Source organism: Bipolaris maydis (genome assembly GCF_028858645.1).
Source record: "Bipolaris maydis strain C4 unplaced genomic scaffold PSV08scaffold_17, whole genome shotgun sequence".
NCBI classification, from domain to species: Eukaryota; Fungi; Ascomycota; class Dothideomycetes; order Pleosporales; family Pleosporaceae; genus Bipolaris; species Bipolaris maydis.
Window position 1 is genome coordinate 86,527 of NW_027093873.1, and position 26,727 is coordinate 113,253.

At 47.9% G+C, this 26,727-nt stretch overlaps 9 protein-coding genes across 9 annotated transcripts; 4 read left to right on the forward strand and 5 right to left on the reverse strand.

Annotated features, from left to right (window-relative positions):
- Positions 1 to 1,565: 1,565 nt before the first annotated feature.
- Positions 1,566 to 3,345, forward strand: PSV08DRAFT_211173 (uncharacterized protein; the record flags this gene model as incomplete). Its single annotated transcript, XM_014222305.2, has 1 exon — positions 1,566 to 3,345. The coding sequence occupies one exon, from the start codon at positions 1,566 to 1,568 to the stop codon at positions 3,126 to 3,128; it is 1,563 nt and encodes a 520-aa protein (XP_014077780.2). The 3' UTR covers positions 3,129 to 3,345.
- Positions 3,346 to 4,492: 1,147 nt separating this feature from the next.
- PSV08DRAFT_190820 (uncharacterized protein) lies at positions 4,493 to 6,673 on the forward strand (the record flags this gene model as incomplete). The annotated part of the gene is made up of 2 exons (XM_014222306.2): positions 4,493 to 4,843; positions 4,898 to 6,673. 2 exons carry the CDS (start codon positions 4,493 to 4,495, stop codon positions 6,671 to 6,673), a joined length of 2,127 nt encoding a protein of 708 aa, XP_014077781.2.
- Positions 6,674 to 9,595: 2,922 nt separating this feature from the next.
- PSV08DRAFT_412788 (uncharacterized protein) lies at positions 9,596 to 11,430 on the reverse strand. The gene is made up of 2 exons (XM_014222308.1): positions 11,396 to 11,430; positions 9,596 to 11,341 (listed from the first exon to the last, which is right to left on the reverse strand). The coding sequence occupies exons 1-2, from the start codon at positions 11,424 to 11,426 to the stop codon at positions 9,801 to 9,803; spliced, it is 1,572 nt and encodes a 523-aa protein (XP_014077783.1). The 5' UTR covers positions 11,427 to 11,430; the 3' UTR covers positions 9,596 to 9,800.
- Positions 11,431 to 11,755: 325 nt separating this feature from the next.
- Positions 11,756 to 13,831, reverse strand: PSV08DRAFT_231907 (uncharacterized protein; the record flags this gene model as incomplete). The annotated part of the gene is made up of 2 exons (XM_014222309.2): positions 11,756 to 13,720; positions 13,789 to 13,831. The coding sequence occupies 2 exons, from the start codon at positions 13,829 to 13,831 to the stop codon at positions 11,847 to 11,849; spliced, it is 1,917 nt and encodes a 638-aa protein (XP_014077784.1). The 3' UTR covers positions 11,756 to 11,846.
- A 323-nt stretch (positions 13,832 to 14,154) lies between these two features.
- Positions 14,155 to 15,791, reverse strand: PSV08DRAFT_382235 (uncharacterized protein; the record flags this gene model as incomplete). Its single annotated transcript, XM_066093401.1, has 3 exons — positions 14,155 to 15,428; positions 15,469 to 15,666; positions 15,716 to 15,791. 3 exons carry the CDS (start codon positions 15,789 to 15,791, stop codon positions 14,329 to 14,331), a joined length of 1,374 nt encoding a protein of 457 aa, XP_065947993.1. The 3' UTR covers positions 14,155 to 14,328.
- A 1,784-nt stretch (positions 15,792 to 17,575) lies between these two features.
- On the reverse strand, positions 17,576 to 18,642 carry PSV08DRAFT_374820 (uncharacterized protein; the record flags this gene model as incomplete). The annotated part of the gene is made up of 2 exons (XM_014222311.1): positions 17,576 to 17,624; positions 17,678 to 18,642. 2 exons carry the CDS (start codon positions 18,640 to 18,642, stop codon positions 17,576 to 17,578), a joined length of 1,014 nt encoding a protein of 337 aa, XP_014077786.1.
- Positions 18,643 to 19,262: 620 nt separating this feature from the next.
- PSV08DRAFT_231918 (uncharacterized protein) lies at positions 19,263 to 20,936 on the forward strand (the record flags this gene model as incomplete). Its single annotated transcript, XM_014222312.1, has 3 exons — positions 19,263 to 19,401; positions 19,469 to 20,203; positions 20,261 to 20,936. Exons 1-3 carry the CDS (start codon positions 19,355 to 19,357, stop codon positions 20,934 to 20,936), a joined length of 1,458 nt encoding a protein of 485 aa, XP_014077787.1. The 5' UTR covers positions 19,263 to 19,354.
- A 206-nt stretch (positions 20,937 to 21,142) lies between these two features.
- PSV08DRAFT_356699 (uncharacterized protein) lies at positions 21,143 to 21,580 on the reverse strand (the record flags this gene model as incomplete). Its single annotated transcript, XM_014222313.1, has 1 exon — positions 21,143 to 21,580. The coding sequence occupies one exon, from the start codon at positions 21,578 to 21,580 to the stop codon at positions 21,143 to 21,145; it is 438 nt and encodes a 145-aa protein (XP_014077788.1).
- A 1,629-nt stretch (positions 21,581 to 23,209) lies between these two features.
- PSV08DRAFT_374822 (uncharacterized protein) lies at positions 23,210 to 26,258 on the forward strand (the record flags this gene model as incomplete). The annotated part of the gene is made up of 7 exons (XM_066093296.1): positions 23,210 to 23,225; positions 23,778 to 24,517; positions 24,652 to 24,786; positions 24,897 to 25,157; positions 25,224 to 25,353; positions 25,596 to 25,753; positions 26,232 to 26,258. The coding sequence occupies 7 exons, from the start codon at positions 23,210 to 23,212 to the stop codon at positions 26,256 to 26,258; spliced, it is 1,467 nt and encodes a 488-aa protein (XP_065947994.1).
- Positions 26,259 to 26,727: the final 469 nt, after the last annotated feature.

Consider the following 26,727-nt stretch of genomic DNA (forward strand, 5'->3'; position numbering starts at 1 on the left):
TTAATAACTTCCTAGTAGCATGTTGTTAGTCAAAATGTAGCCTAATAGTAGAAGAGACAAGTTACACATTAGTGAAGACCATCAATGTTTTGAAAAGGTGTCAAGGAAATTAGCATGAGTGTTTAGACTTGTTGAAAATTATGTCTCTTCTTCCACCTGATTTCATAGAATAGCCTGGTGAAAAAAAGACGTCTCAGCAAGGTGTTTGTCTCCTGTAGAAAATTCTCATTACATATGATTTTAATATCAAGCTTGATTTCAGGCAGATGATGGAGCGGTTCTAGCCCTAAGTACGTATGTGGCGATGACGCATCATGCGTGCTTCGCTTGCGCGTAGTTTGATTAGACGCTGTTGCAATGTCCACTAACACTATTTTCCCATAACCTTAGTCCTAGAGACTGAAGTGCTGTGTGGGTCAAGTCGTAAATGGGTTGTTATTTGTTGTGCTAGATTATGTTTGATACAACTCATATCAAAAGCTCAATGAGGATAAATGACATATGGTGTAGGATCTATTGGTACAGGATATGGCATGCCATATCCAATGCTGGATCATCTACTCAGCAGCACAATGTGTAGAGCTTCGACCCTGATCGGTATTTCCGGGAATGTGACTAGGGTTCCTGCACTTTGGGTGGTTGAACGGTTGCTAGTGCGCATAGTTGGCTGGCTGGTGCATAACGAAAACCCCACATTTATTAGAGGGCGACGGATCCTTTGGCATCTGGTCATAGGACTCATTGATTTCGCGCATCAAAATAACAATGTTAAGTTATGTCCTCTTGTGTGCCAGCAGAGCATATCGAATCTGGATGCCTAAAATTCTGCAAATGTCCTTTATGCTGGCCGTATCATGTAGTTATGTGTACTAGTTCTGGAAGAGGCGCCTTTCAGATCTTGCACATAGTCGACTGTTCCCCACCAAACATCGGCTATGAAAACTGAGATGCCCCAGCGACAAAGTTGATCATAATGTATGATGTGCTGCCCCCTCGACATATACACAGCCATGACGTATAGTATCTGCGGGGCGTAAGACGATGGCTGACTTTGACAACATTGGCATATGCGGAGTGACGGCACATCACCCACGGGCAGCTGCTTACTGCTATGGGTACTACTAGCATATTCCCCATATATTCCGCTTCCTACTCCGCATCAGCATCTGCGTGAACAAGGCTGCTCTGTTGCTTATCGTACCGTGGGAATTGCGAAAGGGTGGCTAGCCGCCCGATGTGACGACGGCTAAGGGCGATCGGTTAGGCAACCAGTGTCCCGCGCTGGGGGCCGAGACGCGCCAAAACAAAGGTTGGTACTCAGTACTCCCCACATCCCGCAGTATCACACACTCCACTCCATACTTACATCATTTTCGACCAACAGGCTCATCTGTCTTCGTCTGGGAAGAAGCTCTGCGACGTATCATCTCGACTGGTTGTCTTGCGTACATGATCGCGCATCCCTTTGGCCGGACGTCTTAGGCACGAACTGGTCCCTTCATTGCGCGCAAAAAGTCGAGTCCCCTATCGCAACCAAGGGTACCAAGTTGAATCTGCAAGGGGTCATGGCATCGCCAAATTTCAATCCATATCAACAGCCGTGGCAGTCGCGGCAGTATCAACAAACGCCGCCTTCGCTGGCGCAGCCTGCATACCATTACTCCCCAAACCATCACCCCGAGTACGCTCAATATGCGCTAGCTGCAGGATCATACGTTCAACCTCACTACGGCAGCACAGAGCCAGCTCCAGTAATCGCAGAATTGCCAGCACCATTACCATCAGCCCCACCAACAACTACGTCTGAAGAGCAATTGAAGCAGGATGAAATCCTCGCGCGTAGGATATCACAACTAGACGTCACAGACTCTACACCGTTGGTGAACCCGTTTCCTGGAAGCCCCCAACACCTGACGCCATCACTGCACCAACACCAGTCTGTACAAACGCTGCGACCACATTCACGAAGTGTTTCCTATTCTAATACTCAATCTCCATGCGGTATAGCGCCTCGAAACTCGATTTCGATACCGATTACCCACCACCGATCTGCGCAGTCATTACGCCCCCATTCAAAGAGCGTAGGGACACATGCTGCACCATCGAGTCCAGGATCTCTGAATCATCCTCAGAAGATAGATGTGACTAGGTTCAGCACATTGCCAGAAGTCGTGGTGGAGCCTTTTCCCATCGCGTACTCAGGCCCCAAACTCCCAGAGCATACTCTCCCGATACCAGTTTACCCAGACCAGCAGCCCGTGAACCAACCACCCGTTGCTCTACATCATTCTTCATTGCCTTCCTATGTGGAACAATATCGCCAAGCACCTTATCCTCCACAATGGAGTCCACCACCAATACTTCAAACATTGTACGCCGGTCGGGAGAGCAAACATGCCTCGGGTTCTTGTTGGCTCGACACGCCGCCATCGTCGACATGGAGCGGAAAACGGGCCTCCGACAAGACAAAAGATTCTGCACCTCCAGCATTTTCTTTCAAGTTCAAATCTGTTGCTAGTAGTTTTCGTAGCCCAAAGCTGTCCTGGACTATGACGTGCAACGAGCAACTTGAGAATCTTGGGACGAAGGCTAGCAAACAGCAAGCCGCGACATGGACATATGAGCTCAAGATAGACCCAAAAACCAATATGCGAAAGTCTGAAGTTCTAACGCCGAGTGGACCCAACTCCCGAGACATCATGACAACATATGTACATGCGCTGAATTACGACTCCTTGAGATTTATTGGGGCCGACCGACGCGCTTACATGTGGGTCACGAGCAGCAGAGTTTCCTCCATCGATGGCGCAAGGTACGATACCCTCAGACATGCGCTATTCGTCGCTGCAGGATACAACCCGAATCCGCTCTATGGCCACATCGTTGCAGACCACTGTTTTTGGGACGGCGGAGTCGATAATACTGCAGAAAACCTGCCTGATGAAGCAATTTACATACGATCTCCTGAAGTAGACAAGGCACTCGTTGTAGCCACGCTTCAGGTCTTGAAGGACTGGGAGAAACATACGCTGAGGGATGAGAAAAAGAAGAAACCGGAAGCTTTTGCTGCAGCAGAAGAGGAAGCCAGAAAACATACACTCGGAGCAGCGAGTCATTGGAAAGCTTAGCGTAGAGTGCGAATCATTTTTCCGTTTTCAAGGGCACATTGTCATGGCGTTTCCGAAGGCATACTCTCGGGTAGTGTTTCTGTCTTGGTGTTACAACGTGAATCCAACTTGATGATTGCGCACCTCAATTTCGAGCCGAACATGCAATATAGATGGCCTCGACCGGATTTGCTGTACACAACCAAATTTGCTGCCTTACTACAATCTATTCTCACCGCTCATCCTTGCTCGAGTTCATGGCATTTATTGACTAACCAGAGACTACAAGCGTGGAAGCATATGCCATGTCACCAATGTCAAGGGACGGCATGCAAATTTCGCTGCTAGGCTTCATTGAGAATGTGGTGGACCCAACGCAGGGGTGCATGGCTTGGCAGGTCACTACCAAGACTAGTTTGACCCTGAAAGCTGAGCTCTTAGCGTTACGATACTTTCCCCAAAAAGCAATGGGGCCAGGCTTCGTATTGGCCGTTGCTGTGGTAAGCGAATACGGTAATTTGACTTCGAATCTTAATACTCTCGGAAACACGATTAGATCACATGGGACTTCCTGAAGTGAAAACATTGTAGTTAGTATTCATTCTGTTATCGTTGGATAATAGGACTACGGCTTGTAATCTCCAAAGGTTAAACTTCGGACCCCATCAGGAGATAGCCTAGCTGTCGTCCGCAAACAGCGCTGATGATGTAGCGGTCAAATATACGGCATTTTTGTCTTATTTTAGTCCGTACAGTACGCTGTAATAGTGATTTGAGGCCACATTGATTGGAGTCGTATTACGTTCAGTTTGGTGTTTTCTTGCCTGGACCAAGATGTAGACGCAGTAGTCTCTGTTCTGGTTACATATGTTGAGATACAGTCTAGGGACCGGTGACTCTGGTGGACTAAGAGAAGACGTATTCACAATAAAGGTGTAGACTAGTACTACTCTCCGTTAGTACAGTGCATGGCTTACCAGCGATGAGACGGGTTATCAGCCACACGATTTCCAAACGCTATTACCAAATGCCAAGGTGGTAGATTCATGACAATTTGGAGCCAATTCCAGTATCTATGTCTAGATGAGTTTAACCTGGTGTGTCCGGACCTTTGAAAAACATCCACTATCATTTTCATCAAGCTTCCTCAGCCCTTGGCATCACGACGCCACTTTCTGAAAATCTCTCAATCTTCCTAACGAAAAATCTCGATTGATACATCAGCTGAGACGCCACCAAAATTCCGCTGCAGATAAATTGTCCTCGTTGTCTCGTGGATGAACACAACAGCAGTGCTCGTTTACGATCAGTCGTAGCACGCACTTACTTCCAGTGGAAAGTTATCCCCCCAACTTTATTCACTCAACTCATACCTTCTATTGCCCATGATGAGAAGATCAGCTGGGCTTCTCGCATTTATAACGCTCGCAGCAGCAACTCCGATCCCTCAACACATAGATCTGAGTGCTATAGTCGAGCCCAATGAAGTGGCACCTCCGGTAACTATTCCTATGGGAGAAGGAGCCCTGAGTGACATAATCACTCCTTCTGCAAAACTATTGAGGCGGGATTGGGATTGCTCCGACCAGGCGCTCGGATCAGGCCCAGTGCCTTCCTCAGATACCCCAGAGGCATTCCTGGCTTTTTCTGAGCTTTCGGATGCCGCCAATGGTGCAAAAACTCCAGAAGGATATGTGAACGTTTTCCAGAACAAGAAGGCGTCCTCGCAGACATCAGTGAGTCTTACAAAACTCGGAGAATTTTCGGAAATCCTAACATGATTTGATTAGTCCTATATGGGATACTTCTCCCTATCCAGTTACGACACTGAAGCCTGCGCTGCCAAGTGCTCGACTACCAAAGGATGTCTTTCCTTCAACATCTTGTTCGAGCGTGATCCGGAAAAGGTTCCTGCTACAGCGTGCCCTAATCCTGCATCAACTACTGTCATCAAGTGTGTTTTGTGGGGCACTGTCCTTTCCCCGGAAACTGCTACCAATGATGGGCAGTGGCGTAACGACTTCCATGTCGTAATCGCTGGCTCTAACGGCTATGTTCGTAATCCATCAGCCGCTGAGTCAGTTACTGGGTACACTGGCACCTTTGTTGGCAACAAGGCCGTCAACGCGCCTTCAGACTGTAATGGTCGCGACACATATATTACATATAAGGAATTCAGCGACGGTGCCCCGTTTGATCCATCCCGCTGCGCTACCGCTTGCGAGGCCGAAACCCAGTTCAACATCGATCATCTCAATTCCAGGAGCATCTGCCGATTTTTCAACACGTACATCCTCATGAAGAATGGAGTGCCACAAGCTCAGATTTGTTCAATGTACAACACCACTTGGGCAAACACACCAGATATCATCTCCAACGAGGGGCAATGGCGTGGCAGCGATCACTACACGATAGCATATTCAGAGATTTACTCAAATGATGCTACTCCCGGCCAGCCCATCTGCGCGTCTGACATTTCATACTTGAGGCAACCAGAGAATGCCGCCTTCTGTTCATCCTACATCAACTATGTTGCACCCACTAGCATGGTGTCCGCGGTTTCAACTATCAGCACTGTCACCGTCACCACTGTCGACTCCACTGTTACCTCGACCCCCAACCCAGTTACAACCTCTACCACCATTACTTCTTATAATCCAACTACAGTGGTAGATACTGTTACCGCAACTGTTACCCTGCCAGCTCCTGCACGTTTACGACGGTTCGCTGACAACGCCACAACCACAACCGACTCCATCAACACTGATATTTGGCCTTATGTAGATCTCCCAGCCTCCGTTGTGTCTTCTCTTCTCGCTGCTAGTCCTGATCTGGCGAAACGTGCGGCACTGCCTACCCCTGCATCTGTTGCGAACTGGCCTGGATCACTGCTATCGGCCGCCTGTTCACAAGTTGCAACTGGCACAATAACAGAGACCCAGATCACAGCCACCTCAACTGTTTTCACCACAACTCAGACTGTGATCAGCACTACTACTGATGTCGCACCGACTCCCACTACCACCATCGCCACAACGCTCCTCATAGCTACCACCATCCGATCGACTACGACTTCCACTACTACTGTCCAAGCCGCTGCCCCAGCCAGTAGTTGCACACTTATTCCTGGATGCTTTACAGTCAAAGACACAGTCTCCGGAGGCTATCTGGTCGTGGATACCGGCAACTGGGCAAAGTTGGCCACTACCAACATAGCTATCTTCAGGCAACTCACCGTGGGAACCAACAACTGTTTCCTCCGAACTTCCACCAATCTTGTCTATTCCAATATAGCATATCAATCCCAGAATTCCGCCTCCGCCTACTCAACTGGATTTCTCGTTCGTAATGTTTTTCCAGAAGGGATATCGGGTAACTCTGCAGTGGACTTCACGCCCTGTAGGCCAACAGCAAATTCTGGCTTGCAATGCGTCCACCCGGGCCAACCTTCAAGTATACTTTCACCCTCTTCCGATGGGCGGCTAGTTTTCTACCGTACCGTTCCAGCATCACAGAGACCTGTCAACCTGATCAGAGAGACAGTCACTTGTCCTGCGGGCTTCTGATGAGATTCAATAATGAAAAGCGGGTAAATAGATTAGTCTAGTCTTAGATATCTTCGCAGATTATGCTTAATGCAGTCATGTTCATGTAAACCGAAGGGGAGTGGGTGAGGTGTTTCAAGAATGCATACAACCGTGCTTCCTTCGCGTACAAGTCTACAAAACAACTAGAATGTATGGCTTTATTACGTTTGCAACCGATGGGACTGCATTGGCAGGCCAGTGATTCTGTTTGGGTTGGTGATGCAATGACCGTCTCCACTATCACAGTGCCCGCTGCAGGGACTTGGATCGTAACCTACGATGAGCCGTCACGATTGTTAGACACTTGAAGGTATAGAGAGATAGTTTGACTTTTCAGAATACCATTGGCCAAGAAGACGACAAAAGTCAAAACAGCAGTGCACAAGATAGATTGAATGGCGAATGGCAAAATGATAGTGAATGTGAACAGTTGTGTTGACAGGCCTTTTTTAGTCTTATTTTAGTAGGATAGGAAGAATCCCCTAAAAAGGATAGCTAATGAATATTTTATTCGGCGGGTCTAACAGGTAGTGTGTGATGTTTTAGAAGTGCGGAAAATCAGGGGGAAGTCCGTACGTCGTGAATGGGTGAAATTCAGCAGAATCTTGGATGAAAGTAAGCCAACCGGACGTGCCGATAGATTTCCGAGATGAATGAATAAACTTTAGAAGGCAGGTGCAAGAATTTGGTATAACTCGTTGTACCCATCGGCGTTTGAGCTGAAATGTCTTCGTTATCTTTAATCGAGACATTGAGAAATTGAAGGAGAAATAATGCGGCAAACTGGAATTATGCATAACAAGATGGTTGGCTCGGAGGTTGCTGAGGCAGACACAGATGTGAGCTCTAAGTCTTGTCTGTGGGATTAATACTTAAATTAGCTGGAGTATAACAAGTATCAGTCCGGTTCTGCGACTGATTTGAACCAGTTGTCGGAATTCCTTCAAGCCGCTTTGATTTTGCTGGCGCGATATAAATGATTAATATGCAGAAGCGGCCTATGTTGACAATTAATCGAGGGGAAAGCAAAGATTCTAGCTCTTGAACTAGACGAACAGGGTTGTAAGTTCAAGCTCTGGGGCTATAGTTTCCACATAGACTGCATAAACAATGGATAAAACGGGCGGAATAAGCAGAACAAGAAGGTCGAAAGAGAAAAGAATTAACCACTGCTGACAATTTATTGAAGGGTCTCTGGAGGGTCTATATAGGCTCTTATTGCTAAGTTGTAGAGGATATCTGTAGTAGTGTAGATACGCCCAAGTGGATTCCCGGAATGCGCGGCAGCCAGATTAGGAAAAAGTTTCCAAGAAAGCTTTTTTCCCCACCAACACTTGAAAGATATCCCAGATGCGGCATTTCAAAGTAGAGGCAAATTTCTTGTTGAAAGAAATCGTAGGGAACCATCGTTTATCAGGCCTAGCGCCGAGTTAGCTACGCTCCATTATTGTGTAAAGAAATACCATACTTATACCGAGCTTCCTTGGTACCTTTGTTTAGTTCAGCAACAACGTGTCCCGCAGAATTCTTTCTGTCGTTTGTTAGACCGGCAACATTGCTGTTTGAAAGTTCCTGAACTTACTTTACAGCAGAACTTTCGTAGGTACCTATGTTAGCAAAAAACAACTAAGAACAGGAGGAAATGGACAAAATAAATCATGCAGTTTGCTAAAGAACGAGTTAGTATGATATGACAGAAAAGTTTGATAGCAGTTCACTGAGCAGCTATGATGGGTATTGAAGATAACGTACAGATGTTCCGGTCAAATCCATCTCGAGTTAGTTTCAGTCAGGTAGAGTAAGTGTGTGGTTGACCTACTGTGCGACAAGCACCGCAACCATTAGGGATGCAAGTGTTACAATTCTGCCGAGCTAACAATGGATTCGTGGGGTGATCCTCAATTAAAATGACAGTAGGATCAGACTCCCGTTTGGTCAACTCGAATCGTGTAATATCGCGTGTTATAATCTTTGGAGCCCCAGTGAGCCCGTTGGAAACTAAGACGCCCTCTGGGAAAGCCAGAGCAGTGCTAATGAAAGCAAATACAAGAGTCTTGGTGAACATCATGTTGGATTGGATGGGCTGGAAAGGTTATAGGATTGGAATGTAGTGAGGAAGTGAATACGATGGATGTTTTTCTAGACATTTCATCCACCTGTCAAGACTTATATATCTTGGTTGTATGTGTCTGGATTCGCGCTCTGCATAGCTGGCGTTCTACCTTTCCTTGTTCTAGAATCAGATCCTACTAAGCGCGAAACCCACTCTTACGATTCTTTGACTCCTGTTAAACTAACCCGCACTCATTTCAAAGAAACAGTGAGGGTATTTCGCACTGCAAATCCTTGCAATGGTCTTTGAAGAAACAAGTGCTACTTTTTCGGCTATTTAGAACCCGATCGGCCGTGTAGTCTAGAATTTTTCAGCTCTTTGCCAGTAAAATCAGTTCTGAAGAGCTGATTTTGGACATGATTCATAATACCAAACATCAAATTACGTATGGTCGTTGGGCTGAATAGGAATAGTTCAGTCATTCGATGAGATGTTCCTGCACGTTTGCCGAGCGAAATCAGCTCTTAGGAACCGAGTTTCAGTGAAACCTATAACACATGGACCATACCATATAAGCCAAGAGCTCCAGGCCAGCTACAAGGTGTCAGGCCAAACTATTCAATTATAGTTGATCACCATGCCATCTAAATTGCTCGCTTTCGAGTGTGATATTTGCGATCAACAAGCTTTCGTTCAGTGTTGATGCGAAGGTAGAGACAACCCAAGAACTTCTAGAGATTTTGACAGAAAACGGCCTCAACGACAGCATCCATTTTGATTCTCAGCCGCCACTCACCTGGCGCGCACACTAGGTATTGCAATGGTTCTTGCTCCAGCACATTTTGTGCTAAAGTCTACGAGATTTGGAGTGGCAGGCAATGTTCGAGAACCTCAACGCTACATAGGTCTGTACTACGTTAAATTCCATTACTGACGTTGCGCCAGTCGGTTGCACAAACGAATATACATCATATAATCGAGGTAATAGATATAACAGTACTTCTGATATCAGCATGGATACCCGCCTACTCCCTGCCATCCTACTAGTCCCCCTCACAGTTTGGCACAATACGTTTGTACAGGAACAATGCCTCCGCTCCGATCAGGTAACTTTCTTACCGCAACTTCCCGTGTCCGCGCTAAACTCTCCAACTCATCCAGCCGGTTAAGCGTTGCTTTCAAATGCTCTTCGAAGCCAGGTTGCTTGACGACGTCTCGAAAGGCGTTTTGCATGGGGACGGAATCTGCGCGCACCATGCCGTGTGCATCGATGTGAACGATGTTGATATGGTCGAAAGGGTGTACAAAATCCGCTCGTGTAATGATTTGTCGCGCTTCGTGTAAGGGAATCTCGGGGAGCGTGAATTCCTCTCCTTCAGGGTCTTGTTCACGGAGAACTAGTGCCCGCGCCAAGATGATGGCTGCAGCACAGTATTTCTGTTGTTCCTCGACGTCGTCGTCCATAGAGTCGCCCAGGATCCAGCAATTGTTGAGGAACCATGACTTTTCTCTCCGGTTGATTTGGCGACAGGTTTCCAGCATGTCTTGTGATTTCGCGACCTGATTCAAAAAGATGAGGCGGCCACCAACTTGGGCAAACACTTCATCAATAACGCTTTTTGGCGTGTCCTCGTTGTGATATCGAGCTCTGTATTGCTTGAGGGCTTTGGTGACGGTGTCCCTGTGCACATCCCTGATATTCATAACACCCATGTTGGTCGCGTGCGGTGTCAGCCGTTCAAGCGTCCAAAATTCATCCGATGTAAAGACTGTTGTGACAAGCTCGTTCCCCGCCCAAATCTCGGCTCGCTGCTGGAGAATCTCCAACAAATGTTTGCCTGGCTCATCGTCCTTGAACAAGTGGATGTTGTTGATGATCATGATCAAGGGCTTGCCACGCCGTTTTCGCATCGACCAAGCTACCTTCTCCAACTGGTTGAGAGCTCTCTCAATATCCAGAAGCGGCGAGCTATCCCTTGGGCCTCTGATGCTGAACAAGCCACCAATATAGTCTTCATGAAACTCATAGTCGATAGCTTTACCGAGGCGTAGGCGGAACACTTCCAAGTCGTTATGAGCTTCCAGCATGGCAATACCATCGCCGTTGACCTTTCTCATAGCTTCCAAAAGCAATGCTCTCTTTCCCGTACCTCGTTCACCAATAACGAGATAGTATTTCCCTCTTGCTTTCCCGTTTACGATATTGTCAATGTCCGGCTGTTCTGCTCTTGGGACCCAGTATTCTCGCTCCACAATCTCTTGTGTCTTTTCTGGTTCAGTGCCGTACGCGACGCGACCGAGAGCAACTCGCTCTTGCGAGCTGTACCCTGGATCAAAGGCATTCTCAATTTTCTTCGCTACCGTTCTCTTATAAAACAGGCTGTATGCGTAGCCGCCAAGGCCCAGGCCAAACAACGATATCAGGGCAACGGTGCTTCCTTCGAGTACGCTTCGGGCAAACTTGCTCCTTTCCTCATCCCGGTTTTCGTCTTTTGGCGGTTTGATTCCTTGCGCATTGTTGGCTGGTTGTTGCAAGAAGAAGGGATAGGATCGCAAGCGAGAGGGGTGTCTACGGAGGGGTAAGACCAGCCATCCTGTCCGTAACTGTCAGCTTGCCAACCGTAGCACCGGTATGGAGACATATTTACCGCGTGTAGCACGTTGTAAAGAGCGCCTCATTCGTCCAGTATGCAGCAAATAAGAATCGCGTGTATATGTTACTAGTCGTCACGCGTTTGGCATGTGAGAGTACGGCCATCGTGGAGACGCGTCTTGGCTATGCGCTCGACGTGCCGCATAGCCGAACATGAAAAAGACACAGAGTTGGGTTTGAGCATCATGTTGGAAAACTTATCTAAAACGAGAAAACCTATAGATAGGGACGAGGATAGATGCGATAGACGGGAAAAGGGATGTTATCTGGTGGCGTGCGTCATGCGGGAGGGAGAACCAAGGGTCCACGCTAAGTGTCTAATCCGTAGCATGCAGTCGAGTTGATGTCGCCATACTCATGCAATTGTGTGAATAGCTTTTACTATCTAACCTGTATATTTATTTCTATCATAGTAATCATAAACACCTTGTCTATACACTCCCATTCTACAGTCCATATCCTCTCAACCACCTCAACTCTCTCGCCTGATGCTCTAGTGCCCTCCTCATTTCAGCACTGTACTCCCTCTCTCTTACCTTTTCCCCTGCATCATTGCCCTGCTGCTCAAGCGCGTCTTCAAAAACGTCCCTTTCAAATGGTGGGTCGCGCCCAAAGCCCACCATACCTAGCTTACCGTCCCCAGTCCATAAAATCAAGTTGTCGAGACCAAGGGCTTCAGTTGACGAGGGAGAGTAGGGGCAAAGCAGAGATGGATTCACAGTGGGCAGAATCTTTTGCACGATATCTCCCCAGCCAGCTTGTGTATCTGGATGTGCACTGACAAGTTGGGATTGTGGTGCAGGCTCGGAGGAAGAGCGTTGGAAGTCGTTAATGTTGAATTGGCGGACGGGTGTTGAGCCGTCACGCTCGACCCACTTCATGTTGCCGTCGCCGTCTGAAAAGACAAGTCGAGTACCATGCGGTGCAATAGAAAGCAACTTTGAACTACTGGCTGTCTGCCTGTTCTGATAGTACGCGTTCCTGTTACTTGTTGTGCGGCTATCGCTCGAGTTAATGGATAATGATGGCTCGGTGGACAGGCCGTACAGCTCAAGTGAGCCTTTTCCCTTGTATTCCCCTGCTGCGATTAAAGTGTGACCGGGAAGAGCCTTGACTTCGCGCAGCAACGCGGGCGATGGGTGCGGCCGGCCAAGTCGGAGGTCTTGCGGCACAAAAGGAAATGGTATGGCTGTTATGCATGAAAGTCGGGCGCCAGAGTGCACAGTACCGCGGAGCCGGGGGAAGTACCTGCGGTCAAAGTTGAGCATGCTCGTAAAGCGGCCCCCGACCCAGATGTCTCCATTGCCGTCCCACTCACGCGTTGTAGGTAGATGCAGAATGGAAAGCGCGCCTGGTTGTGAGAGTGAGACATGACCACCAAAGTCCCCTGTTTCAAGGCGGGAAAAAGAAGTATCGGTCGCGCCGCCAATGAGCTCACACCGTACCGAAGATGCGGCCTGGGGAGGCTTCCGGGTGTCGTGAAGATGCAACGTCCAATTTGTTCCAACCGTCAACGGTGTCTGGTGATGAGCTTCAGACAAAGCCGTTATGGGAAACGGATACGGGGTCCTCGACACTATCTTGAGAACATTGAGGTCAACTTCGTTCAACATGTTTTGAACAGCGAAGAAGCCCTTGTGCAGCTTGCTATCGATGCTCACACACTCGACTGCGCCTGTTTCCGTCATGATGGCCTGACTTTGTGTAACCCTCGTATCATAGTCCAAGTCGGAGCTCTTGCCGGGCAACAAACCGATATCGCTCTTCGCAACGAGCTTGCCGAAGCGTTCGCTGCTTGCTGAAGCGTCCCAGATGCTTATACTGCCGTCGTCGAGGGGCGCAATGAGGTGTTCTGCCAGCCCATCATGGTCGAACAAAATACCCGCACCCGTAGCATCTCTCCTTATATTTCCATCATCTTTGCTCACACTCCCTGCATCTTGGAACCAACCAATCTGCTGTTCGGCATGCCTTTGTATAAAGTCCTGGTACCAATTGACTTTCTCCTCTGGATAGCTCGGATCCCAGTTGGTAATCAAGGCCTGTCGAATCTTCTCTTTGTTCCTCTCCTGCTGCATCCCAGCGCTGGGAGCATCAGCATTGGGACTGGATGCGTCAAACGTAGTCGAGAGAGTGTCGGCGGCGCGGATCAGCTCAGCAAGTCGCGGGTCAATGTCCGTCGACAACTCGAGACGGCGACGACGGCGCTCAGCAGCAGAATGCGCGAAGCAAAGGGACCTCCATAGATTTTTATCGCGGCAGATGTTGAGGAAACGGCGGGACACGTGCTGGAGGTTGGCGAGTTCAGAGGGTTCGAGGTCTGGGAAGTTGGTCGGTCAGAGTGGGGGTCGGGATGGATGGGGGCGCATGCTATCTCCGAGCACCTACATGAGATGATATGGAGCGCAAGTTCATCTGGCAAGTATTCCATGGTGACTGAAATATGCTTGACTATACGAGGACGTGTAGGACGACATGAGGAGGTAGTAGAGCGAGCACCTGGCATGTAAAATACCGGATGCGACACGGTTATCTGGCAATATCGCTGAGCGCCCTTGCGAGGGCTGACGACAGGGCCGAGTGACATGACTCGCTCACTCCCCATACATACTGAATATGTACTAGTACTACACACCGCCATCATCAAGTCACGTGTGCCAAGCTCTGTCACGTGGTACATATCCAGGACTTGTTTGCGCAATCAATTTAGATCATAGTATATAGGATTCCTATCAGAGATCATGAGCAAATATTGTCTTCGTTGGATGCTATCTAAAAGATATCCAGCCATCATATCGGCGACGTCCTCATTTACACGTGCCATTTCCCCTAGAATATATGTACAAAAGAAAAGTTCAGATGTGTATCATGCAGCGCACCATGTACATGCGTGTTCTCTGTCGAAATTACATAGGCTTTGATCTTGCTTTACGGACCCAGCTTCTTCTCCACATCCTGAGGCGGAGTCGTTACAGTCGGCATCTCTGCTGGTTGCGGCCTGTATGCTACATACTGTTGTTCTCCTTTCTCATCGACGGTTGGCCTTCTGCTTGTGTCTGCTAGCTCGCTCGCTTCTGGGTGACTGAATGGCGCCTGGTTTTGCCCCGGTGAGTATTGAGGTGGCATACTGTTCCAAGTGGTTCGATCTGGATGGAGATTTCCGCCGCCAATGCCAACTGCATCTGGTCCGTAGGGCGTGCTGTGTCCTACCTGAAATCCATTTCCTGATGCCAGTTCTGCGTGGCCTTGAATAGTGGAGACTGGTCGCCCAACGCCTATAGGGTTTCCATCTATTTCAGCAGCAGACGCGGAGTTGCGGTACATCTCCTTCTTTGTAAGTTTGGCGCCAGCAGCACCTGCAATGTTTGAGCTGTCTTCATCGGTTCCATCGGCTTTGCTGTATGTGTCACTCTTTTGTTGGCTCCTCTTCCGGAAAAGTAAAAAGATGATGCCAATCAAAGCAAGTCCCAAAGGAATGCCCACTGCACAGCCAATGATCAACCCCAAATTCGAGTTTGATCCGCCCCCATTACCGCCACCGTTTTTCGCGTTGCCAGTGCCTGGGGTAGGTGTGAGGACGCTTGTGACAGGCACACTGACAAATCCAGTAGAGCCTGATGACAGACTGAAAAAGACCGAAGTAAATGGAGTAGCAGAGGATTTCGAATCTGCCAATGCAGATGAATCGCCTGAGGGAGGAGACGATAGGGTATTTGAAGTCGGCGGCGAGGATGTCGGCGAAGATGGTGAGGAAGACTGGGGCGTAGATGTTGGCGATGTTGAGATCTGGTCTCCAGATCCACTTCCACTTGCCTGGCCTGTTATGCTTGCAAGGTTTGGTGCGGTTGATGCTGTCATGGAGCCAATGGTGGCATATGCTGCTGGATTCTGCAGGGCAAAGAAGGGTCGCGGAGATGGAGACTCTTGGCAGCAATTGACGTGCACAGCATCAGCGTTACAGCACCACTGGTCATTGTGGTCAGAGCATTGTGTTATCGACTCGCCACCACCAGCTTTGAGATCTGATGCTTGTTAGCACTGTTTAAATAGAGTTGTCCGAGACCTAACCGTAGGTGCACAAGTTGGAGGGACAGCCTTGCGATTTCCAACTCTTGTCAGTACAGCTATATCTGCCGTACAAGTTGTTAGCAGGATAGTGACAAAGGCCATTGTCAAGGCACTGCCAATTTTCCGGGCAGCAGGCCGAGCCCTCTGCTGAGGAGCAAGGTTGCTCAGTGTCGGGGGCCTTTTCGCCATTGGGGTAGTCTGTTGTCAATTAGTGAGGGTGCATGAGAGATGGTTAAAAGTATCTTACAGCACTGTTGAGCAGTCGCACAGGCTACCAGAGCAGTGACAATGGCAATGCGCCGCAGCACCAGCGCAGATGGCATAGTTGGCTAGGTAGATGCTGCGAGAGAGGAATGGAGGGAACAATGGAGCGACAGATGAATGCACAGTGATGGGGCAAAATCAGGTCTGGTGAGGCCTGAAAGCTGGCGCGGAAAGCCAAAGTGAGCGAGGTGAGAGTGAATGGACGCTCACGAGGGTGCAGAGGTGCAACATGTTAGAGAAAGAGAGACACGGCTGAGCACAAGTGCACAACCATGGCGCACCTCCCCCGGCCGCGCGCTGTTTGCAGGACAGGCCGATACAACACGCGCAGCCCTAACCGAGCTATTTTTTGCCCATCGAGCCAATTGACTGCGCTTCCATCCCATGGCCGTGTAGTCGGTTCGCAAGTTGCCGGAAGGCTGACGGTCACGGTGAGGTCATCGGAATATACCCGTTCACGTTGCTTGCGCAGACACTATCCCAAGCCGGATCGACATTCGCTTTCGCTCCCAAGGATGCCCCAACCTAGGCCGTAGCAGGCTGTCGATCTCTTGCGCTTGACAGCACTGTCGTGTCGCGAAACCAATGCGCCCGCAAGACTAACCACGCCTAAGTAACCTCAATGTCGTCTGCCATGGACTGCCACGCTGCGACACGAGCGATCTTCGAGACAGACGCGGGCAGGCAAACTGTGTGGCTTGGATCAAGAAACCGGCTTTGGCAGTATCCCGCTGCGAGTGGCACACGTCGTGCAAAGCCCCATGCAGTTATCCGACTCTTTATATGGTGACTTGAGCCTGTTGCATCCAATTGATTGCCATGGCGTCTTCGACTCCGCGGACCCCCTTTGCCCTGGGCTCCCAGCGAAACCATGGCCATGAGAGCAACGGCTGCTGGTCTTGCCACAGCAAAATGTGGGGAATCAACCGTGTCTGGGAAGAATACGAGGGCGAATGACGCTCATGGCTGTCTGCTCGTCATCGCGCGGGCCAGGGGCGAGGGTGGATGAAGTGCAAGCGAGAAGAAAGCTTGTGCGGTCCCGCCCCTCTCTGCCTCCCGCCGCTAACCACCACCATTCCCCCTGCCTCACGTCACCAATGGCCTTTGTACACTCGACTCGCTGCCCCAGCAACCCTGCAATTCTCCTCTATCTGTGGCCTTATCAAACATTTCGTCTCACACATTCTCGATGCACTGCACAAGCACACAACCTTCTGGGCTGGTAGCAATCAGCCTGGCATTCGTCCACCCGCTGACTGTCTTGCAAAGTTCCCCTCGGCGACACCGTAGTACATATGTATGTACATGCACTAACCCAAACCATTGCAGATGCTCGGCCTCTAATTACGGCAGCACACAATCCACAGATGCGTGATACCTACCAAACACAGCCAGGCCCAGGATCCACGGCCCTGCATACGCTTCTACCTCGGCACAAACTAGCAGCTCACTAACTCCATTTCAACACGAACCTAGTACCGGCAGAGCCCTCGGACTGCTACTTTCTACGTCTGCCGAATCTCTCGCCACTCGTGCTGGTCCAAACTGTCGACCCGATACCCAATCTGCTGCGCTAGGCATGTCTTACCCGACATACGACCGCCCGGTCCGTACAAAACCCAGCAAAAGACTTTCGGTTTACAAGTCATGGCTTCCATCTGCTATTAATAGTGTTTAGTGTTTCCACGTGTCATGCTTTGCTGAGAATGATGGCTGCGCGTTGCATCTACTACGTGCTAGGATCTTGAGTGCATGTCCACACCAGCTTCCATCTTTCAGCAAGATCGAAAACATCGCCGACAAATACCCAAGTGGTGCAGATCTTACCAAAAACAAGGATACTTCAACATTTGTTGTACACATCGCAATAACACTTCTCGTATGCAGGACAGCTTAATTAAAGTCAGCAACCGCGCATCGCAATTTTCATTCCCCGAGTACTTACTAGACGGGCTCTTGGCCAAACAAAATATGCCAAAGATACTCAAACACCCGCCCACTGGTCTCATCCTTTAGCGGCGTTTCCATCAACCACGTATAGTACTTTTTGTATTCATCCAACGGCCGCTTCAACACCTGCTTGCTCGACACGGCAAACTGTGCACAGCAAGGAGTGGCCAGTATATGCGGTACATCTGTATTGTTGAACAAGTCCCGCCACGCATCTGGCATCGCTGCTTCGATTGTTCGATGTTCCTCGGGCGGATCTCGGAACGGCATCACCTCGTGTGGGCAGCCAGGATCAGGAACGCAACGCAGATTCGCATAGCCATTACGCTGGATGAAATTAATGTTGAGGGTTTTTAGAGATACTACATTCGAATGTTCGCTGTTGTCGGTATGCCAGGCGATTGGGTAGCCGTCTTTGTGCGGATGAATGAAGGCGATTGTTGAAGGGAGGTTATCGTAGTTTTGCACAATGTATGCGAGATAGGCATTTGCTTCCATCCCTTTGTTCCGCAGCATACGCAGAGTACCGTTTTTCAGCGGATCCAGATTGGATGTCTCGTGCGGAGTCTCAGTGTCAATGTCGTAGATGGCTGATTGCCAGTCTGGAAGATCGGTATGCACCCAGCGCGTGTCGTCGGTGGGAAGCTTTGCCATTACCACGACGCGATCGGGTAGAGATGGGCTGGGTGTTGCGACAGCATGAATTTGCATCGGCGTTCTTGAATGTTGAGCGGCCATGGATGCCCATGGCGTTTCTTCCGTGACATCGTGAACGATTTCCTGATCCGATATCTTGTACTCATCTTCTTCTTTTGCCTCATATCGCCATGGATTCTCAGCAACACTGGCCTCAACACCTTCTTCTTGAACATTATTAAAGTGTGCATCAACGAGGAACCATACGCAGAGCATCAACACTGCTACCAACACGAATTCGATTTTCCTTCGAGAATGCATCATTTCGTAATGGCTAGTGATTGAGGTACTCCAAGAGTGATCCAAGTGGTCATGTGATAGCTTGCTTCTGAAGCCTGTTAGAAAAATGCCATGGAAGCTCGGTACTTGCTTCACACGTACGTGCGCAGGTGATGTACAGAGATCAGAGGAGACGCTGGTTACCAGGACATGAAGAACAATCAGATCGCAAGGCCTAAAGTATTCCTCATGGGAGATGTGAAGGGCGCTTCTTGCGATAAACAAAGGGGACCTTTTGTTATAGCCTGCAATCTCGCGATGTGGCATTGCGGCACAGTTCGCACAGGGGAGTGGGGCTATTTGACATTGCTACAGAGAGGTCGGGGTCGGCGCTAGTAGTAGTAAGCGGCGTTTGGCAGCGCTTAACAAAACTGTTCGCTGGTTGGTGGGTTGGTGTGATCTCACTACAACATAACACCTAATTTGGATGTACATGCTCTGCGACTCGTTTAAGCGCTATTTGCTAGAAGTACCTTGCTGCGTTATTATTTCCCTATGCCACCCACCAGTCACTAGCCCTTGAGTATTTCTCTGCGTCGTCATCTTCAATATCACCATTGCAATGGGCATGTTCCTACTGACTCTAGGAGTTTTGCATCTCGTCACCTTTGTTAATAGTCAGTGCCAGCCACAGCCTATTGTTGCACCGATCCAGAATGTATCTTTACCAAATGGAGCACATGTGAGGGGAATCTCTATGACCGTCGGCTCCAACAATCAGAACATCTCTTTCTTCGCCAGCGGGTAAATCTTACAATTCATGTCTCGAGGAGTGTCAAAGATGCTGCAAGCTAACCAGTACCGCGTACAGAGATTACAACGAGACCTACATTTACGGAACTGATGGATTCTGTACAGATTCCTACTCATCGGGAGCATGCGTAACCTTCCGTGGTGGAACATACAATGCATCGAAATCGTCTACGGACAAGTCGATCAGCAGTCGAAAGGATAGTGATGGCTTCAAAGCGGACTGGATGGAAGACACTCTTAGCTTCGGCATTAATACATCGCTTTCTTCGTTTGGATTCGGCGTTCCGAAACAAGACCTTAATCAGGCCTTCACAAGTCAATCACAGCTCGGCTTGGGCAGGAATTCATCATTTTTACAAGCACTCGTATCCGCCGGCGACATAGGTACAAAAGTTTACTCCATATTTTGGGGACTCGTCGGTGGTCCCGCCGAAAAACAGACTGGAGGGTCATTGGTTCTCGGCGGTCTGGATAGATCGTTGATCTCAGATCCAAATGACAACTTCACAGCATCACTGTTCCGAGGCAGCCGCTGTGGGACGGGCATGGTAGTAACAATTAGCGACATACTCTTGAACTGGCCAAACGGTACCGACATGAGTGTCTTCATGGGGTCACAGTCAGCGGCGATACAAGCATGCATAAGTCCTAGCTTTGCGGGACTAATGACACTTCCACTAAGCTATTACAACAACTTCAGATTGCTCACTGGCGGAACGCCTCCAGACAACAGGACTGAGGCAAGAAGCCTCGGTATTAATTACGTTACAATGCTCTTTGATCCGAGCAACGCGTAAGTGCCATAGCTATCCCTGTTCAAAAGTCACATAACCTAATGACCGTGAGGTAGTTATTATGGAGGTCTGACAATCCGGCTTCAGAATAGCGTCTCAGTAAAGATTCCCAATACCGAACTCGTTGTTCCCGACACATACATTGCCTCTGATGGCGCAGTGCAGACGAATACATCGGTGCGAGACGTCGTCATCAATTCACTTCAGTCCTATAATGGCAACGATCTCCCAGTTGGCCGGCTGTTGATGAGCTCGGCCTACATAATGGTCAACCAAGAAGCCGAGAGATTTTCCGTCTGGCAAGCGAACACGGGGTCGAGAACCCCTAATGTAGTTGCGGTCGACAAACAGAACAACATAGTTAGCGAGTTTTGCATGAACTCGACTGATAGATCAGTTGATGCTGCACCTTCCCCTACCTCTTCTGTCAATATCCTAGTGCCACAAAATGAAGCGTCAGAGCTTTCAGGGGGCTCAATCGCTGGGATAATCGTTGGTGCATTAGGAGGTCTAGCCCTACTTATTGCCATTGGCTTCATTCTGCATCGGAGAAGAAGGTTAGGTAACACGGCAATAGAAGCGGTACACGAACCAGGACTACAGATACTACTAGATGTAAAGTCCCCTACACTTGCTGTAGTTCGAGCGGTGCCTCAGGAACTTCCTGCAAATCAGTATGATATAAGAGAGTTGGACAGTCGGGCCGTCTGTAATAGCAGAGAATATCAGTAATAGATATCATTAATTAATTATTAACACATCTAATTGCCATCTTTGTAAAGTTAACAAAACATAGTCCTCCTAATCATGCTGTGATGCATCAATTGAAAACGAGGAAGGCTGTTTTGCTTCTTCTCACATCCTAGAACTATTTCATTGACAAAAAAACAGTTCAAGATATTGCCACTCGAGTTCTGTGGTCTTGCTTTTATATTTCTTTACTTTAGTGAGCGATCAAATGAATCAATAGTTTCTTCGAAAGTAGCTGTAATCAACATCATGAGATTGCCTTGATGGCCGCATGCGAAACATGCAACCTCAACCAACAAGCGATCCATAAGTTCCTTATTAATGTTGAGATCTTGATATATTTGGTTAGTCTCTCTGTCGATAGCCCCCCTGTTGACCTTTTGCAAAGTTTCTAGAACCATACTTGAACAATAGCAGGTGGCCAGTGATGTGGAGACGGAGGAGGCGTTCTGCTTTTGAGAGACTTCATACGAATCTTCAAGTCCTAATTGGGAACAGCCAGATATTTGGGGAATTCGATGAGTTGATTCTGGGATTGTGTTGAACCCCGGGGAATCGTGCGCATTGTTGGAGATGAGATCTGCTGGGTGCATTTCCTGTTCGAGTGCTTTCTCACCATTGCTCATTGGGTTTCTAGTGGATATATTTCGCTCAAAGTGAAAGTCATTGCAATGGTCATTTTTTCATAGTCGAGTTATCTGGTTACCATGGAACAGGAATTGAAATTGTGCGGTAAGCAGAATGTGAGCATATCCTCGAGAAGGGAATACGGTTTCGTAGCTTGATGACGAGCTTCATCTTTGTTTTCTAAGCTTTTTCTTGAACTTAAGAGAGGTGTTGAAGAGTCAAGGTCTATATCTATCAATTCACGGAGCTCTCCCCGAGTAGCTTGCCTACTATTTATGTTCATCAGGCTGTACATTTTGCAAGTTCAACTGTAGAAAGCTCGCGTTCCAGCAGCTCCCAGTAGAGCTCAAAAATCAAAACCTTTCGATTCATTCGGAAAGTCTTCATGCATTAAATTTATGGTTGATGAATTTGTGCTCTCAGATCCAGACCCTGCCTCTGCTGTATGACACCCTGGTTCAGGGCGAATTTCACCGCCAGCATTAGAAACCTTGGTCTGTGATACAACGTTCGATTTATCGAGGGCCTTTTCGTTTTACGATTCATTTATGCATCTGGTTGGCGTTTTGGGGGTATACACATTTCAGCTTCTTGGAGTTACATTGATCACATGTTATCTTCTAATCTTCGCATCTGAGCTGTGGATTGTGTTAGCAGTGCATAAGTGATGGATACAAGTTCCGGGAAGTGATAAAGGAGGGGGCTCACTTTCTTTCCACGGCAATTTAAGCATGCTGTCCTTTGGACAGTTTGGGAAGTAGAATTAGGCGTGTAAAAAACAACGCTCTTTCCGCATTTGGCTTCAGTACTAAGAACATGGAACGCGAAAGTTTCAAGGTTACGTTTTCTAATACGCATCACAGGCCATAGGCTTTTGGTATTTATGAGAAAGGAACATACGTGTGCCTCTGGTGCAGAATATTCCAAACATCGGTTGTGCTAGCTTAACACTAATTACAGGGCTCTCGGTTGCCGGATGAAGTCGGAGAAAAAGTTCGCCCAGCACTGACGGTATGCTAAAAACCGCCTGGAAACTCACATTCCTACCGCAACCCTACTAGTAGCATATCGCTTCATATCACTTGGTTACGGTACATATAGTGCTACCATGATTATACTTTTGTTTTATTTCCGATTGAGAAATAATAAAATAGGAGCGGTGATGATATTTCGTAGCAAAGATGGCGTATTTCGGCCGGATAACTTACTTGGTTTGTGGTTTCCAGTTAAACCTATTGATTGAGAGCAGGGGAGTTCTACGGATATAATGTCAAGTTATGGAAGCCTATACGGCTACGCGTCTTGTGTCTACGTTTCACATACCTTTTTCGGGTAAAATAATATTGCTCAGTATTGAATTCAAACTTATTTAGATTGGAATACAACACGGAGATGCTGTTCAATTGAAAGTCTATTTCGTTGTAGAATCTTAGTCACGTATCCGGCTAGTTCCACTGGAAATTACTGCATTTTGTGTGACCACGTGGTAAAAGAGAGTGTTAATCCCTGGCCTCTAGCTAGAGGTGTGACGTGCTGCTGGGAACCGGACCTCTATTTCGCCGAAACGTGGGGAAATGCGAGGCAAATGGCTTATCTTACTGTACTGACGCTGACTAAGCGGTTTCCGGATGCAGTCAGTAAAAGGTAACAGGAAACTGATCCGAAGAGGACCCAGAACTATCAGTGTCGTTCGGACCCAGGCGGCTCGGTCCGAGTCGACTGATATGCGCTAGTAAGCCCGTTCGATCAGACATAGCAGCCAAGATATTGTGAATGCAACCGAAGAGGAAGGAGCCGGTACGATGTAACAGAATAGTAGCTACTAGAACTATGATTTGAACACAATAAAGCCTTAGGTCTTGTGTTTTTGCATTCTTTTAATTCCGTGCAAAATCAGGATTAGCATCCACGAACTACTATAGCAATGTCGTCTTTACGAACAGATAACAGGATCATGCCAAGAGCTAGCACAATCTAGATGCCACAAAAACTGTACCGGTACCTTATATCTACCTATAAATTCTGTTCATCTTGCTCGATCAACTCCAGACTGACCAAAACCGCGACCTAGAAAACATCCCTCGGAGCCTCATATCACCGGCATCAGCCACTACCAAACTCTGTACTCGGCATCCATTCAGCATCCAGATTTATTTTGGTCAAAATTAGCTTGAAAATTGCTCGTTTGGGATAAAGACTTTCAAACAGTAAGCTCTGGAAACTTCGCAAATGGCGATACTGCTTGGTTCCTAGAAGGGCGACTCAACGCCTCATACAACTGCGTCGATCGGCATGCGCTCGAAACACCCTCAAAACCCGCCATAATGTTTGAGGAAAACGCAGATGAAGAGACTCGGATTATTACGTACAGTGAACTCCTTTGGAGCGTGTGCCAGCTATCATATGTCTTGCAAGACATGGGGGTAGCCAAAGGGGACACTGTTACAATCTACATGCCCATGGTTCCCGAGGTTCTTATTGCCATGCTTGCATGCGCACGGATCGATGCATTTCATTCTGTTGTTTTTGCTGGCTTCTCGGCAGAAGCGCTGCAAGAAAGGATACTAGACGCGGGATCCAAACTCATAATCACAAGTGATGAGGCCCGAAGAGCGGGCAAGACCATTTCCATGAAAAGTGTGGTTGACCAAACATTGAGGTCTTGTCCAGGGGTCACTGGATGTCTGGTGTTCAAACGAACTGGCACGATACATACGCCTTGGACGCCCTCACGAGATCGGTGGTGGCATGAAGAAGTCAAAAAATGGCCTGACTATATGCAGCCTGAGGACCTATCAGCTGAGCATTCACTGTTCCTGCTGTATACCTCGGGATCTACAGGAAAGCCCAAAGGTCTCATGCATACAACAGCTGGCTACCTCCTTGGAGCCACTGCAACAATATTTTCGACCTTCACGAGCAAAATGTCTTTTTTTGTGCAGGAGATATTGATTGGATCACTGGACATACATATCTGTGTTACGGACCTCTACTTCTTGGATCAACAACAATAGTTTGCGAGGGCACACCAACATTTCCAAGCCCCTCGAGATACTGAAACATCATCGAGAAACACCACGTAACGCATTTCTACACTGCACCTACAGTACTGCGGTTGCTGAAAAAAGCCGGTTCTGAACCAATTCCTGACCGAGCCTTCAAACTGAGGGTTCTGGGGTCTATCGGAGAGCCTATTGCCCCAGAAGTTTGGCTCTAGTATTATGAGTCGGTGGGAAAAAAGGAAGCTCATGTTGTCGATGTTCAGCTCCCCACTTGATTCCACTTGAGTAAATGATGACATCTAACATCTTGCAGACATACTTCCAAATTGAGACAGGATGCCATGCCCTCGCCCCATTGGCCGGGGTCACTTCCACTAAGCCTGGCTGTCCATCTGTTCCCTTCTTCGGTGTTGACCCTGTAATTATTGATCCTTTCACAGGAAGCGAGATTGTCGGCTGTAACAAAGAAGGCTATCTTGCCTTCAGGCAACCTTGGCCGAGCATGACTCGCTCAGTCTGGGGTGATCATTCGAGATTCATCGAGACGTATTTCAACCAGTACAAGGGTTACTACGTAAGCATAGAAATACCATACGGGCTGATTTCAGGTTCAAGGCCTAGCTGATAGTATCTATCGCAGTTGACTGGTGATGGAGCGTACTGGGACTCTGAGGGTGATTATTGGGTATGTGGTCGCATCGGCGATGTGATCAATGTTAGTGGGCATCGACTGTCTACAGCTAAATTAGAAGCTGCGCTTTTGGAGCATCGTGAGTACCTCCATTCATCACCAGTATAAACCCGAGCCAAAACAACAAAAAAGGAGGAAAAAACGGAGCATTCATGCAAGACGCTAGAGATTTCGGATAGCGCTAACAAGATTCTTTTCCTAATATCGGCGGTCTCTGAGGCAGCCGTTGTTGGCGTATCCGACGAGATGACAGGCCAAGCACTATTATGTTTTGTCTCTGTCAAAGACAGCCACAAACATGACAGCGCACTCAATGAAAAGGCCACATTCCACATAAAAAAGCCATTGGGGGGTTTGCAACCCCAAAATTTCTGATAGTAGTTTCCGATATTCCCAAGACTCGGTCGGGTAAGATTATACGAAGGATTCTGAGGAAGATCTTTGAAGGAGAGAAAACGAACTTTGGAGATGTGTCAACAGTGAGTGATTTTAGCGATGTGATTATACATTTATTTACTGATAATTTATCAAGCTTATCGATCCAGCATCTATTCAGGCCGTTGTTGAAGAGGTTGAGGCACTTAAAAAGGCAGAGAGGGTTATGTAGCCTTTCACTCACTAGAAGTATTCAATTATAGGTTCACTTACATCTTGTTCTAGACCCTCATGAACTGCGTTGCAAGCTTAAAACAGCACTCGTGGGCTTTCCAATCATATATGGTTCGACTGCGAATTCTTGACTTATTAGTAAGCTCTCTCTTTTATATCAAAGACATAGGTGAATACATCAGATAGATAGTCTGATATGAAGCAAATAGATAAGGGCAGTCACTTTCTGGTAGTCTCAGTCAACATATAGTATATTACATGTTAATCTCCAGACAAAACCCTGTTTTTGGTCTTTCTTTCTTCCAGCACCTATGCAATCTCTTTTGACATGGCCTCGCCTTTCCCAAGGTAATTAGCCCGAAGGAAAGAAAATAGAATACCGATAAAAAGAAAAAGGAATCGATCCATCTTGCCTCCAAGCCAGCTCCTGTCCTAAACCTGGCGCTTACCTCCCGTTTTCTGAAGGATCTCGAAGCTGTATCGGCCGCCGATTTGCGCAAGTCGAAATGATACTCACCCTCGCTGTCATTTTCAAGTACTGAACCATTGAGCTCGTTCCAGAGCTTCCAGTCGACGAAGATGAGCGTCAAGGAAGGCATGATGAGATATGTGGGAATGAAAAGGGCAGAACGGACAGTGCAAACTACTCAGCAGATGGTGTGTTCGTCAAGAACGCTGTTTCAACTGCCGAAAAAGGATGTGCATGGTTGAAGGCTAGAGAGAGATTGAAAAAGGAAATCCAGGGCAATTTGAGCTATATTCTTACTCTGAATTATGATGCAGGCGAGAACAAAAAAGACGTACCTACCATTAGAACGGTGAGAAGAGAAAAGTAATGTTGGAC